The sequence below is a fragment of the Callionymus lyra genome, chromosome 3 (assembly GCF_982586985.1).
Source record: "Callionymus lyra chromosome 3, fCalLyr1.hap1.1, whole genome shotgun sequence".
In the NCBI taxonomy this organism is placed as follows: domain Eukaryota; kingdom Metazoa; phylum Chordata; class Actinopteri; order Syngnathiformes; family Callionymidae; genus Callionymus; species Callionymus lyra.
This window is the reverse complement of record NC_141820.1, coordinates 24,844,279-24,858,920: the sequence shown is the minus strand read 5'-3', so window position 1 is coordinate 24,858,920 and position 14,642 is coordinate 24,844,279. Positions and strand designations below refer to the sequence as shown.

Below are 14,642 nucleotides of genomic sequence, written 5' to 3'. Positions count from 1 at the left end.
GTGTGTCCTTCCTTCGAGGCGCGGTGCATGTTGATCGGCGCTGAAGTGAGCTCTCAGCGATGAGTGGGCGTTTCTCAGACAGTCAAGTGAAATTTCCCATAAGCTTGTGGTGCAGTGTGTAGCGCAGGTTAACCACTGAAAGCTCTGAAATCCATCGTCACAAAAAAAAGTCTCTCTCTCTCTCTCTCTCTCTCTCTCTCCCTCTGTCTCTCTCTCTCTCTCCCTCTGTCTCCCCGGGTGAATGTGAGCCGAGATGAAAAGCCTTCAGGAACGCTGGCAGACAGGCAGTGCTTTACCGTAATCTAACCTGGAAAGATAAAAGCCCGCTGGGACACTGGGAATAGACGAAGGGGAGAGAAGGTGAAGGAAGCGTACGAGCGCTGGAGTTTTGGGAAAGCGAGGGGGCCGAAGGCTGGAACGCTGGAGAGAGAGAATGTTTGAAGAATGAAAGGAATGATAGTTTTGGAGCGAGGCTGGGATGTGATGGGGGGGGGGGGGCGGATAACAAAGGGTTAATTGTGGAGCAGGTATTGTATCGTGTGAAGAAACACCGTTGCTCTTCGTTATTAATAATGAGAGCTACAGGATTTTTTAAGAAAACATCTTCTGCCTCTTATGCCGGGTCAGGTTGCTGGGTTAGCAGCCGAAGCCAAAAGCAGTGATGAGATCCACCAAACAAAAAACAATTAAAGAGAAACTAATGTGAAACGACGACTTTTTGAAGTTATTACTTTATAAAGTTCTCCCCCGTCTGATATCTTGGCGAACGAGAGGTTACGAGAGCGAAGTCCATTATTACATAATAATGGTCTTCTCTCCTCCAGCCAGCTGTAATCACGCCCCGCTTTGTTTATACAATGAGTCACTTGGAGGTTGAGATTGCAGGGATCGATGACACGCAGTGACAAACCTTGTTGCTTGAGTGGCTGTGGTTATGGTAAACAACATTTAATCTCCAGAAAAATGGTTTCAGTGGGCGGGGCTTAAGCACATTTTCTAATGTAAATATTTCAATGGAAAGAGAGTTTTGTTTGTTCAAGATACACTTAAATAAACACACTAGTTGCACTTTAAAAAATACTAAAAAACTGTAAAATTAAAAAAGCCTTTCCTTGGAAGTAGTCTAGCTTATTGCTGGAAATGTTAAATAGATCATTCGAATAGTGAAGGAACCCCATACTCCAGAAGTACCCCGACACAGGATACCTCAAGAAACTCAAAACAAGAGTCTTTTCCAAGTCCACATAAAACTCCTGAACCATTTGAGCAAACTTCCATGACCCTTCGAAGACCATTGCTTCTGGTGAAGAGCTGGTCCATTATTCCGAGACCATAATGAAAGCCACACTGTTACTCTTGAATAGTAGCCTTGAATTTATCTGAAAACACTGTGAATGAAAAAAATAATGTGTCGATTACAGATGTCGTGAAAGCCATGTGGCAAATGGTGTTAGAAGTAGGATGGCAGCTTCATACTGGGAGGCCTCTGATGGCGATGGATGAGTGTATTGAAATAAAATTAATACTAAATCATGTGAAGGTTTGAAAGCAAACTACTAATGTCAACATTTCTATTATCATTGCAAAGTACATTGTATCCATTGAGGATTTGAAACAAATTCCCTTTGAAGAACAAATACTCCTGATTGTTGTCATTTTGGTGTGAAAATGACACAACTCTCGATCACACCGTTCACTCGGTGTGAGACTCTTTCTCACAGGCGATGCTTCTCCTTTTGTGTTGTAATTGTTTTTGGTCAGTGTCAGTTCCAGGTGCATAATTGTCACACAAATGTCACAACACGACACAAACCTGCGGTGCTTAAAATTTAACATCCTCTTGAGTGGAACAAACACAATTGCAGTTCTGTTCACTGAACATTGAAGTGGCATGGAGTGTGTCGCTGTCGGAGTGTGTGTGTGTGTGTGTGTGCAGGCTGGTGGCTTCCCAGACAAATCCCCTTTTCGTAAAACTCCCCCTCCTAATTGAAATTTTGGGGTGTAAGAGGATTTTCCTGCAACACAAGCAGATAGTCTCCGCTTTCAGTTATATTCCGCCGCTATCTCCTCCTGTAAGAGAATCAACTTTTATCTGTCTTCATTCCCCGCCATGACTCACTCGCGCCTTTGTCACTTTCCTTCATTTTGGCTCCTCTTCTTCGACAGGTGCTTATTTAGCCGTAATCTCTTCGCACTCTGCCGTGTCACCGTGTGGAAAACAAATGTGGTAAACTCTGATGAAACCTGGTTAAGATGTGGAAACATCTTTCTGCAGCATCTTGGTGAAGCACTCGCTTTGATTTCCCAGCATCCCGAGCGATCCTTCAGTTAATTCATTACATTTATATATAATTAATTAATTATTGTTTTATATTTACTGCTCATTTTCCGATGTTTTCTTGTAGGGCATACAAATGTGATAATGTGTTTCTGAAGGCAAAATAACGTATGAATCAAATCTCAATTACATTTTTTAGAAAATGTCAGTAAAAATACAAATATTTTATTTTTATTTTTGTTGAATATCTGGATCCATTATTTTTTCCAAGTATGTGTTGCTCTTTGTGGGCTTTATTTTCAAGGGGCCACATTATGTACCGTGACACCTATAAGGGGCCTTCAAGAAAATAAAAAGATAAATGGCATCAAATAATGGGAAAACTTTTTTTTGAAGTACATAACAAACAAATAAATAGTCAGATGGTAACGTATGCCATTATGTTATAACTATATGTTGAAGTTATTTAATAATTACTTCATCTCTCAAATATACTTTATTTAGAGATATGCATGTGAATGTTCAAAAAGAAATTAGTAAAACATATGAATGTAATTTGCTTTATTTATTAATTTATTTTCTATTTTAGGGACAGAAATAATATACATTTGTTAACCAATATCACTGTAAGTGGCTTTGTTTAAAATTAAATTATAAATGAATAGTATAATGTAAAAAGCAGGGATAGTATTCATTTTTCAGATTCATATAAAATAATTTAACATATTTAGGACTATGTCAAAAACGAATGCTGCCTTTTTTTCAGTGTTTATTAATTAAAAATCATTCTAATATTTATTGATTTAAACAAAGAGTTAAAATATTGAAACCTTGATTTAGTATTTAAATAGAAAATGGCATGTGATGAAGTTTGAAAGCAGGTCCGACAGAACCTGTCTCTTCAATGATCTGACACTGATTGAAGGTTAAAACGCTTTATCATTGAAATCAGATCCCCTCGCGCGTCCCTTCATCAAATGATTTTCTGTCTCATTTTGCAGTTACATGGCTGACTTTGTTACGTAACCTCATTCTCCGTGTGTCGCACCTTCATGCTCCTCTAATTCACTCCTTCATCTCGGTAATGAGTTCGAGGTCTCGTGCTGATGCACTTGTTTAGAGGAGCCGAACTGATTTACTCCCACGGTTAATCCTCTCTTGTCTTTGTGCCGCCTCAGAATTCACTACGGTCACTGGATAAAAAAGAGTCCAATGAACCTCCTTTGAGCAACTTAACCTGGAGATAATCATAGCAGCCCCTATTGGCAGAAAATGGAATTGACTTCATTAAATGTATCGCTTTATTTCATTTTTACTTTCAGAACATGAACAAATCAAGCGTGAAGTTGCGATTCTCCAAATAGAGCAGAAACTGTACGAGTTCTTACGGATGAAATGTGATGAAAATACAACGAACCCTCGGCTCGATTTCACACTGAGATAAATTTAACCCGTAAGATGAAATGCGGATCCACACGTGCGAGTCTCCGAGGAGCAGGAAGTGAGGGGCTTCCCAGTTTAATTAGAAACTTTAGCAGGAAGCTCATAAATCATCAGGCTGGCACACACACACACACACACACACACACGTTATGAATGTATTAGAAAATCACCAGCCGGAGATGGTGGTGAAATATGAAGAAGGTTAATATACTTGAGACACATTTGCAAAGATGTAAATGAGAAAAATCATTTTTAAATAAAATACTCAAATAATAAAACGACCTCAAAGCAAATTAAAACGACTTACATTTTAAATGCAAGGTTCAAATCAGCAGTAACTAATATTGTCGTAAACAAAGCTGACGTTCCAATATTCAGAGTAAAGATGCTTGTAGCGAGCGCAGTGCCACACGGATTCTACCCATCATATCAAATTAGGTATGTTAGCCAAACTGTTGATCTCCTACAATAGATTGTTGGATGACCTGACACCTGAAGTGACAGCTTCTTGCCACTAGTTACACCCGGGCTCTGAGGTCTGTGGATCAGAATCTACTTATGGTTCCTCGCACACGGTTCAGGACCAGAGGAGAGAAATCCTTCCAGGCTGTTGCTCCTAAGCTTTGGAACGATCTTCCTCTCTCTTTGCGCTTGATGGATCTACTGACTCCTTTAAGAAACATCTTAAGACGTTTCTATTTGTTCAGGCTTTTCCTTGATTTTCTGGAACTCCTGTTGTGTTATCAGTTTTATCTTGCTCTTTAAAGTATATACTTTATTGAATATTGTTTTGATTGTTTAAGCGCTTTGTGACCCTGGTCTAGAAAAGCGCTATATAAAAAAGCGCTATATAAATAAGAATACTTACTTACTTACTTAGTTGCAAAGTATCCACCTCTCAAGTACCAAAACTCACTGATTTTCTACTCACCCATATGTCGACTGAGGGGTGGGAGAATTTACAGAGTAATCTGATCATTTTTGAAGCTACAGTGGGAAATGTATGTTCATATTAAGTCAGATACCGAGCTCACTTTAAATCAATAAAGTTCTACCTTACCATACCATACTTTTACTTTACTTGAAAACATCCAAAATACCCCCGTACTGCTCGTTTGTATGTACGAGTATTCATTATTAAACAAACTAAATCTACAATTTGCGACTTCCCTGACTTCCAAAAATACATATGCACTGTTGGAAGTCGTTCACCTTGACCCAGAGGCAACACAAGGGATACCACAAACACATTTGTTTTCAGGCCTTCCGGGTCAACTTGACCCAGAGATAACGCAAGAGTTAAGGAATGTTTAAGCTAACGTGAGCATCCATATAGTTTCCCGACCACAGGTCAGATGAACTTTGAGTCAAATTTTTTCCTCGTCAAAAATCAGGCGAGAAGAACCACGAGCTCGACGCCGTCCAATGCTCACAGGGCTCCCGGGCAGCGATAGCAGGGAGACCTGTCACTCACCCACTGCAGCTCAGGGGTGAGAGAGATGGAGCCTCCAGACACTTGTCCCCTTTCACGTCCAGCACCAGCAGCCCTGACAATAACATTCCTGTCTGTATCTTACCGCTCCGGATGAGGTTAGATTAGTAGGCCACACGGACCTGCGGGCTACAGACCAAAAAAAAAAAAAAAAAAAAGTAACACCTTTAATGCCAAAGCGACCACCTCAGTGGTCTCCCTGCAGCGCTTCAGATACGACGCTCCAACATCACCGCCATACGCTTGGATCTCCAGAAATACATGTTGTAGCATATATATTTACACTTTATATATGCAGGAAGAAAAAAAACAAGAAAAACAGATTTATTTTTCTTTCAAATCCTCCATAAACAATTGTACAAAAGCACCTCAGGTTGCGACAGAATGTTCTCCGAACGAAAAGAAGCATTCATTAAAATCCCGCTGTGAAGCTGATACGACTAATCACAGAAGTAAAACATGATTGTGAATAAATCACAGCTTGTCCACCTCCGCACAGCAGAGTAGTATTTCTCCGGCATTGTCAGGGGAGCCAGAGAATAAAAAATGTTTTATAAAGAACGTTAATCTTGGATATTCTAGGGTATTACAGGGAACAGCGGTTACCCATAACTCTGTCCTGCTTAATTCAGGGGTTTTAAAAAAAAGAAATTGGACCCCAGTGGAGCACTGCAGTACGTTGAATAAAATACACAATAGATTTGAAATGATTAATTTTCAGTGTTGGTCAGAAGTGGAACTTGAGTTTTTGCAGACCACTCTCCAAAAAAAAGATTTATTATTTTAGTATTGAATAGTTTTCTCATTTTTTTAAGCGACAATATGTAACATCGTTGTTTTTATGCCATTTTTCGTTCATATTTTCTGTTATACCACGAACCATCTATGGACGACCTGCTCGAAGAGTCTTCAGTGGTCACATAACACACCGACGAGAGCCTTCCTTTTTTTTATTTTAAACAAAAAATACTTTAAGAATGCGTCTTCTGAACGGACTTGCTTCAGATTTCCTAATAAATATTATAAATATAATGCCAAAAGTCATCTTTTGTGGCCGACATTTTATGTGGCTGGCCCGACAGTTGGCTTAATATCACAGTTAATTAATGATCATTTTGATTTTGTGACTTATTAAGATTCAGGTGTTCAAGTTAAGGAAATTAGATTATCGATGTCACTGTTGTCAACTGAAAATAAATGAGCAAAGTAGCAATAAGGGAAAACAGAAACCAATATCGCAGCTCCTTCTGCAAATTATTCTTGGATCCAGATGGTAATTCAGTCCATATTCCGGTTATTGTTTTCCTGAAATTGTTTTTTTTAAGTCCATCCATTGATGTTTCAGTGGTTTTTCTAACCAACATTATCATTTTTCTCTTATTCTAACTCCACACAACTTTTTTCCCTTACAATATTGACAAACATTTGTGTTACTATTATTTACAAACGAGTCGTTGGTAGGTTTGTCGTGGGTTGTTAAAGACTTGTCATAGTCTAGTTGATTGTTCATGAGGAAGTTGACAAACGCTAGTAAACCAAACTCAAAGCTAATCACTCTTTATTTCCTCAAATCCTGAGGAATATCAACTCAAACATGCTGGTGACACACCTGCTCAATGAAGCCTCTCGTTCCTCCTGTAACTAAAGTCCAGTCACGATAACCACGAACATCCCTCCTCGTCCCCGGAGCGCCGGGCGATTAGCATATGGGAATCCGTCAGACTGGAGCCAACATTTCCAGCGTCTGCTTTTGTGAAAGTGGTTATGTTAATGTGGACATGTGTGTCGTCACCTTCCCACTCCTCTGAGGAGAACACATCTACCAGCCCAAGTCTATTGTGTGCTAATGTGATAGCAGAGATTAGCTTTGTAATCCATTTAGCATACAGCAGATAATCCACTTTATTAGTGCGGAATCTGATGCTGAAGCGAGTGGATCCGCCTTCATGATTCCACAGTGATGAAGAAAATACTTAAGAGCACGTCGACGATCGTTCTAATGAAACTTGTGGTGTGTGTTTCCTCCCTCGTGGGACACCTGTTGTTCCGAAAAACCCTCTCGTCCCCAGTGACTCGTTTGTTTTTTTTTGTCCTGCTCAGATTGAGTGATAATAGCGTTTGAATCATCGTCTCCCCCGGCGACTCACCCACGACAGACCTTTGACTCTCACCCCTGCCGGCTACAGATACAGCATCGGAAGCTGATCCACGCACACATTTTGCATAGCAGCGTCTCACACATGTTGGGTTTTGGCTCGCATGGACGGACGAGGCCAATAAGATCTCAGTGTGCACCTGACTCTACCTCCTCCTCCTCCCTCCATCCACTGGCTTTTGTTCCCTGACCTCCGAGCGTACAATCGCTCCCGGTGAAAGCGTGTGAGGCTTTGATACGGAGAAGTCAGGGTCCGCTGAGACCGGTCCGCTACACAAGCCAAGCAGAAAAGCAAGACGAGGGAACGACGGAAGAAACAAAGGGCAGGAGAGAGTTGGGGGGTTAGAGGGGGGGGGAGAAGGAAAATATCATTTGTCACATTGTGAAAGAGGAAACACTGTGTGCTGAGGTTTCGCTTGCTGTACATTGGCGGCGTCTCGGTTTGCGATGTCGCAGGTGGTTTGACACACACTGTAAAACTTAAGAGGACACCGGAGAGTCTTTCTTTCACAGCTGACGATCCCACAGTTTGCTTGTGTTGATGCTTAGAGTCGTGTTAGCGGGATATAAAGTAGACAACTTGTGTTGCAGTTAAAAGACAGTCGACCACCTCTTTCGGTACCAAAGAGATGAATACATCAAAATCAGAAGAACAATAATGTCCCGAAAAAAAGATGTAAATGTTCAACTCAAGTGTTGATTTAAGTGTGTCTTAAATATATGTTTGACTCTATTGTATCATCAGTATGTGTCAGTTTGTACTAAAACTCTCTTTTCATTTACATTAGAAAATGTGCTGAAGCCCCGCCCACTGAATTCGTTTTTCTAGAGATTAAATCTTGTTTACAATTAACCAAAGATAATCAATTTTAAAAACATAAACGACAAATGTAAATAAACACATAAACAAAAACCCATACCAGGCCATATAAAATCCAAACAAAACACTAAATAACAAATGAAAGATCACCCATTAAACACCCCTATTCTAACTGGGTGGTTCAGTCCCTCTGGTTCTCTTACCAGTTGTTTCAGTACCTGACTGATTGTTTAAAGCAATAAGGGCACAAACAAATGCTCAAAGACATCAGAAAGGGATACACTTACAACATAAAAACCAATAATACTCTCCATGAGTTAGCGTCGCTACTTACTCTGTGACAATAACGCTGAATTAGCAGAAACCCATCTCTACAGGATGATCCCATATAGAGTTTATGTTCAACTAATTCTAGTTTAGAGGATTGTTTTCTTTTTAAGAGTCACAGACTTATTGTTGCTTTTTTTCAAAATCAAACAGTAATAATCAATACAGCAGAAACTATAAAATGATCTTTTCTTTTTGCTATCAAATGTCTCAAGGACCGGTATTTGGCCCCACCCTGTGGTTGGGGGGCCCCTGATCCAAAGAACATGTTACACAGTGGACGTACAAGCATGTTAACCAATTCAATAAATAGAAGGGGTGCCAGTATATGATATACCTGGAATACCTTCACACCGTTTATTTGTCTTCAACGGCCATCAATCGAGCTGGTCTCTGAGGCTCAGAGCCAGTTTACCTCACATCATGGGAGGAACATAAGAGCACTGAAGACGTGCACAGTTGCATTCTGGGAGCAGTGAACTGAATGGTTGCCACTTTTATATATATATATAAAAAACCTTCTGATTAATTTGTACATCCAACGGAAAATGTTTCTTCTCCCATCAAAAACCACCAGAGGTTACAGTATAAATATTTGTATACAGATATTTAAACTATACTGTAATACTTAGTACGATATATATATCTCAGGGGACATCATTGAAGTGTTTAAATTAGCAGTTATGAGAATTTATTTATTTAGTATTTAAAGAAATTAGAGAAATTAAATCAGTTTTTTTTATTTTTAATATATCATTTAGAATGGAAATCACCTTCAGTAATACACAGACAGTGAACATAATACTTTGTAAATGGGACAAATGACTCAGGTCCGTCCAAAAGCTTTGACCTCCTGCCTCTTCTCGACTAGAACTCCTTGACTTGCATGGGTTCTCTGAGCTAAAGGAAAGACTTCAACCTGCTTTTTTTAAAAACTCTTTCCCAACAAATGGATTGCAGATGAGCAGCCGACTGTGACATTTATCCTGCTTCGAACAAACCAAACAAAAGGACGTCAACACGCGCTGCAGATTCAAACAGAGGAGGTGGTTTTTTATTGATACGGTGTGAATGCATCATGTCGTGTCCTCTCCTCCTCCCTGACCATCTGCTTTCTGTCCAATTATCCTGCCTCCACACTGGGAAACCTTAAGTGTTGAGAAGTGAACAAGTATGGAGACACAACACTAACAAGGACGGGCTTCACACCTGCCCTCGCGTCTTTAAGTGCATTCAAAATACAAAGTGACATTTTTTAATGATCGTATGGAAAGAGTAGAAAATGTCAGAGTGTGTTTGTGGCAACAGAAACAATCTCCTCCTCTAATGGTCACTTTAGCTGACGTCTTTTTAGCCTGAACTTCCTGTTGCCAAGGCTATAGTTCCACTCACTCCAATGTCTGTTTTTGTCTTTGCCAGATCCGTGTGGACGACACTTCGCCCGCTCGCCAGTATGAGACCATCAAGGCAGTGGACAGTGGACCCGTCCTCCGAGACATGGCCTTCTCTCCTGACCATCACTACCTCTACGTCATGTCGGAGACCCAGGTCTGACACTCACTCTTGCATTCATGACTGTGGAGAGATTTATTTTGGATGAATGGTGTGTGTTACTCAATACATCCTTAATGGATGACTTTCATTTAAGTGTCTTCCGGTACTCGTGTCGTACTTTTTAAAATAATGACAGTTAAAACAAATGTGAATAAAGAGATTTTTTTTTTTTTACTTTCCCTCCAAAGGGATAATTTCCGACAATTTACAAACTGATGGGAGTAGGCCGTAACGCAGCACCATCAAAGTGTCTCAGCAACACTATTTAACCTTTGGTGGCATTGAACAAACGACTTGTTATTCCACAACCAATCTACTATCTTAGCTGTGTTTCCACATTTATAATACACTTATCATTCTGAGTCATGTTCTGTCAGCATCATTTTGAGGCCAATTATTGACATGTGTAGCAGACTCTAATTTATGTTCTGTCAGAAACATTTAAGGCAATTATTTGTGATCATATTTGTAATTTTGTATTTTCCATTCGTCCAGTTTTCAGGCATAAAACCAAAGGTTTGCCTTTGATGTCATATTATTAATGACTGTTGATAATTGAAAACATATAACATTATTCAGATTTGTGTGTTAAACTGGTTGAAAAATGAAATTCCTCTGGTTGATAGTTTCACCAACTGGAAAACTAACACAACAGAAAGAAAATGTATTTTTTGATGAACTATTAGTTTAATAACTGCAAATTCCAAAGTTAATTCAGATCCCAATCAAAATATTAAGTCATATTACATTTTTAATGTACAGTTTGCACCAACACTGAAAGTCGTAGTTTAAGCTCTGCAATGTCTCAAGTTAACTGGAGTGATGAGGACTACAAATATGGCCGAAAAGTCTGCGATCCCGAAAATTCCATGTCAATTTGTGCATATCCTATTAGTAAAAAGTACAAAAGCGAGGTCCGACGGCCAATTCTGGCCAGCCAGGTCATTTTATGTGGCCCTGTCAGATACTTTGGTCAAAAGTAGATGGATGTTCATGTTTATATGGTTGATTAAGGTACGCTAAGGAATGATATTATCGATAGAATTATTTATTTAAAAACTTCTAATAACAGTAAAACTGAGGTTGATGACCAGTTAGAGAGAATTAAGTTAATATAAAAACAGTTCGTCCAGCAGCCAAGAGTGCTAAAAGTTTTTTGAGTATGACACGCCTGATCTAGTGCACAATCCATCCTGTATTCATTCATTTATTCTCCTCTGCTTCCTCGTTGAAGTTATTTTACGACTTGTTTTTCCATGTGTTAACACAAAAACAATGCGTCGCTCCCTCTTGACTGTAAGACAAAGTGATTTAATGAGCAGGTTTGTTTGTGTCACTGTTTCTCCCCCCAGAGTAGATGTATCTGTGTTTTCACTCTTGTTATGAGCATGTTTTTTAATGTCCCACGCATATGTTAGCCACAAGCTACAATCACCTATTTACACACATTTATGTTCCTGATCCTCTATATATTCCATTTTTATTATTTGATATTTCCGAAAACTCACTTCTTCACCACCGCGGTGACTTTAAAATGAACATAAAGCTTTTAGTTTCTCCACTGGTGAAGCTCAGATCCAGAAGGACTTGTTGAAATCCCTCCTTTATTGAAGACTTTTCTCTCTAACACTGTCCGACAAGAAATATATGCTGAGTAAGAGGAACCTGCCTGTCCTGACAAACTTAATCCACTGAGCGACAACACAAGCATTTATCTCTGCCGCACAAACGAAATCACACTTCCTCGTTTTTTCACGGGAAAATATGAAACAGTAGTATTGAAGTGGTTTCATTTATCCATTCTTTGCGTCATGTATCCCATGATCCTTTGCGTGAGCCACCTGAACGCATCAGTAATTATAGTTTTGATGAGTCTCTGCAGAGACAATTTCCGATCTCAATAGCCACTTTTATTATAATCATAATTATTATTATTTTGATCCATAATTTGTGCCTTTGTAAAGCTTGAAGGACACGGTACTTAATATCACGAATGTTTTAACCGCGGAGAGGTTAAAGAGGAAAATCATCAGAGTAAATAAGGAAGTTGAGATTGCGTCTTCGCTGACAGGAGGTCTCACTGTCACCCGTAGAGATGATGGATGGTATCCGCGCTCTTCGTCACAGGTTGACATCCCTGACAGCACAATAGATGCTTTTCTCTTCTGACCTTTTAAGGGGCGTCGAATGAAAACAATATCGCCGCCGCTGCCACCGACCAATTCCATAAAGCCGCTCCATAATATTGCGACGCTGGTTTGGTGGCTGACAGATTGACTGATGCTTCAGCCGTGACGAGTGGCTGGGGCCGTTGATGTGTCTCTTGCTTCATTTGACTTCCATGTCAATCTTTTCCTCATCCAGCCGGAGTGCCAGAGATGAGGGGGGGAAAGAAGACGGAGTGGCACCGGGTGTCAGGGAGTCGCGGGGAAAATGACGGCTCTGTAACCGAGAGTGTCACAAGAACAAATTTTGGAGTGCAGAAGTTGAGAATAATTATGTCTGCACACGCGGTAGGAGAGGTTCTCTCTCTGTTTTCTGTCAGTCCCGCTGAGAAATTCCGGTGAAGGAAACGCGCTCGGTCGACCGTAACATTACGAACATCGTCATTTTTTCTCAGTTTGCAAGAACTGCGTGCAAAATCTCATACTAGTGATGAATTGTGCATATTATGATAGTAGAAGTTGGAGTCAAAGAGAAGCTTCGTAGCTGTAGTTAAACCAGAAATCATGAATGGTTTCGATCAGGGGTTTCAAACTCAATGCACAGGGGGTTAAAATCTCTTAGCAGTCCAAGTTTCAGCCCGAACGATAGTAAGTAAGTAAGTAATTTTTATTGATAAAGCGCTTTTCCAGACCAGGGTCACAAAGCGCTTAAACAATCAAAACAATATTCAATAAAGTATATACTTTAAAGGTCAATATAATACTGAGAACAACACAGGAGTTCCAGAAAATCAAGGAAAAGTCGGAACAAATAAAAATGTCTTAAGATGTTTCTTGAAGGAGTCAGTAGATCCATCAAGCGCAAAGAGAGAGGAAGATCGTTCCAAAGCTTAGGAGCAACAATCTGGAAGGATTTCTCTCCTCTGGTCCTGAACCGTGTGCGTGGAACCATAAGTAGATTCTGATCCACAGACCTCAGAGCCCGAGCTGGGGTGTAAGGCTGGATCAGATCACTGATGTAAGGAGGAGCCTGACCATGAATAGATCTGAAAGTAAGAACCAGAATTTTAAAGTTGATCCTGAAAGAAACTGGAAGCCAGTGAAGAGTTTTAAGGATCGGAGAAATGTGAGTTCTTCTACTAGAGCGGGTCAGAATTCTTGCTGCAGAGTTGTGTTTTAACTGCAGGCGAGACAGATCCTTCTTGTTAAGACATGAAAACAAACTGTTACAATAGTCCAGGCGAGAAGAAACAAACACATGGATTACAAGCTCCAGATCATGTTGTGACAACATTTTCCCAAGTTTAGAGATTTTTCTCAGTTGAAGGAAACAGTTTCTTGTCAGTTTTCTGCAGTGTTGAACAAGAGACATGTCTTATCAAATATAACACCCAGGTTTCTCAGGCTCAGTTTGACAGACTGACCTAAGTCACCCAAGTACTGACTCAACCCTGGAATCTTGGAGCAATAACCAGGGTTTCAGTTTTGACCACATTTAGCTGCAAATGATAGTGTGTTTCTCTAACAGGAAGTTAGAGTCTGATATTGTCCTTTCATTCTTAGAGGCTCAAGTACTTATCTCTGTATTTTTCACAGAATGAATTATTTTCCTTGAACATGAGTCTTACCCTTAATGTCCCTTATCTTATCTTAAACAACTGGTATCTGAATAAGTCATGACATGAACAATAATCTACAAAACCTTCATATGGAGTGTCCATTAGTAGAGGTAGAAGAGTCGCAGATGAAGACACAAAGGGTTTTCTTTGGACTCTTGTGAAGAGCAGAGATGTGTTGGACAAATGATGTTGTTGAGATGGAAGTACCAGAGGAAAGAACAAGAGGGAGTAAGCCAGCGAGGCTATTCATGCATGTCTTAAAGGAGGTTATAAATAAGATTTATGGGTGTTCAACATATAAGTGATGAAGGCTGACTTGAAGGTATTGAAAATAAATGTACTGAAGTTATCATTAAAATGAAACGATCACTCAATAAACCCAAAGTTATCTCCCTCTTTACAAGTCCCCTGTTGTTGTACCGCTCACAGAAGAGTCCATGAAAACAGCATTTAAACTCAAGCTCACTCAAGTTTTCAGATGCAATAATAGAAGATGATGCGACTCGTCTTACTCACGTAACTAGTCGTAACGAAGTTGTCAAAGACTTTTTATATATGTTATACTATGTTATATAGTCTGTCTGTTTGCAAAACAACTTAAAAGCCTCTGAAGGTATTAAGATAAAAATTCAACCTTGATAACGAGACAACAAACTGGAAACTGTGAATATTAAATAAAATATCTTTAAAGGGCACCTAATGTGCTGATTTAAGTGTCTCTTAAATTGTTCTAGGACCTCTATTATACTCATCAGTATGTTTCTTTTTGCTAAAAACTCTCATTTAATA

General features: G+C 39.6%; 1 protein-coding gene across 1 annotated transcript in view; it reads left to right on the top strand.

Annotated features, from left to right (window-relative positions):
• plxna4 (plexin A4) overlaps positions 1-14,642 on the top strand; it is a 176,363-nt gene that overhangs the window by 88,581 nt on the left and 73,140 nt on the right. The window contains exon 3 of the mRNA XM_087787263.1: positions 9,935-10,063. Within this exon, the coding sequence (XP_087643389.1) occupies positions 9,935-10,063 (129 nt within the window). The remainder of the gene's footprint in view (positions 1-9,934; positions 10,064-14,642) is intronic.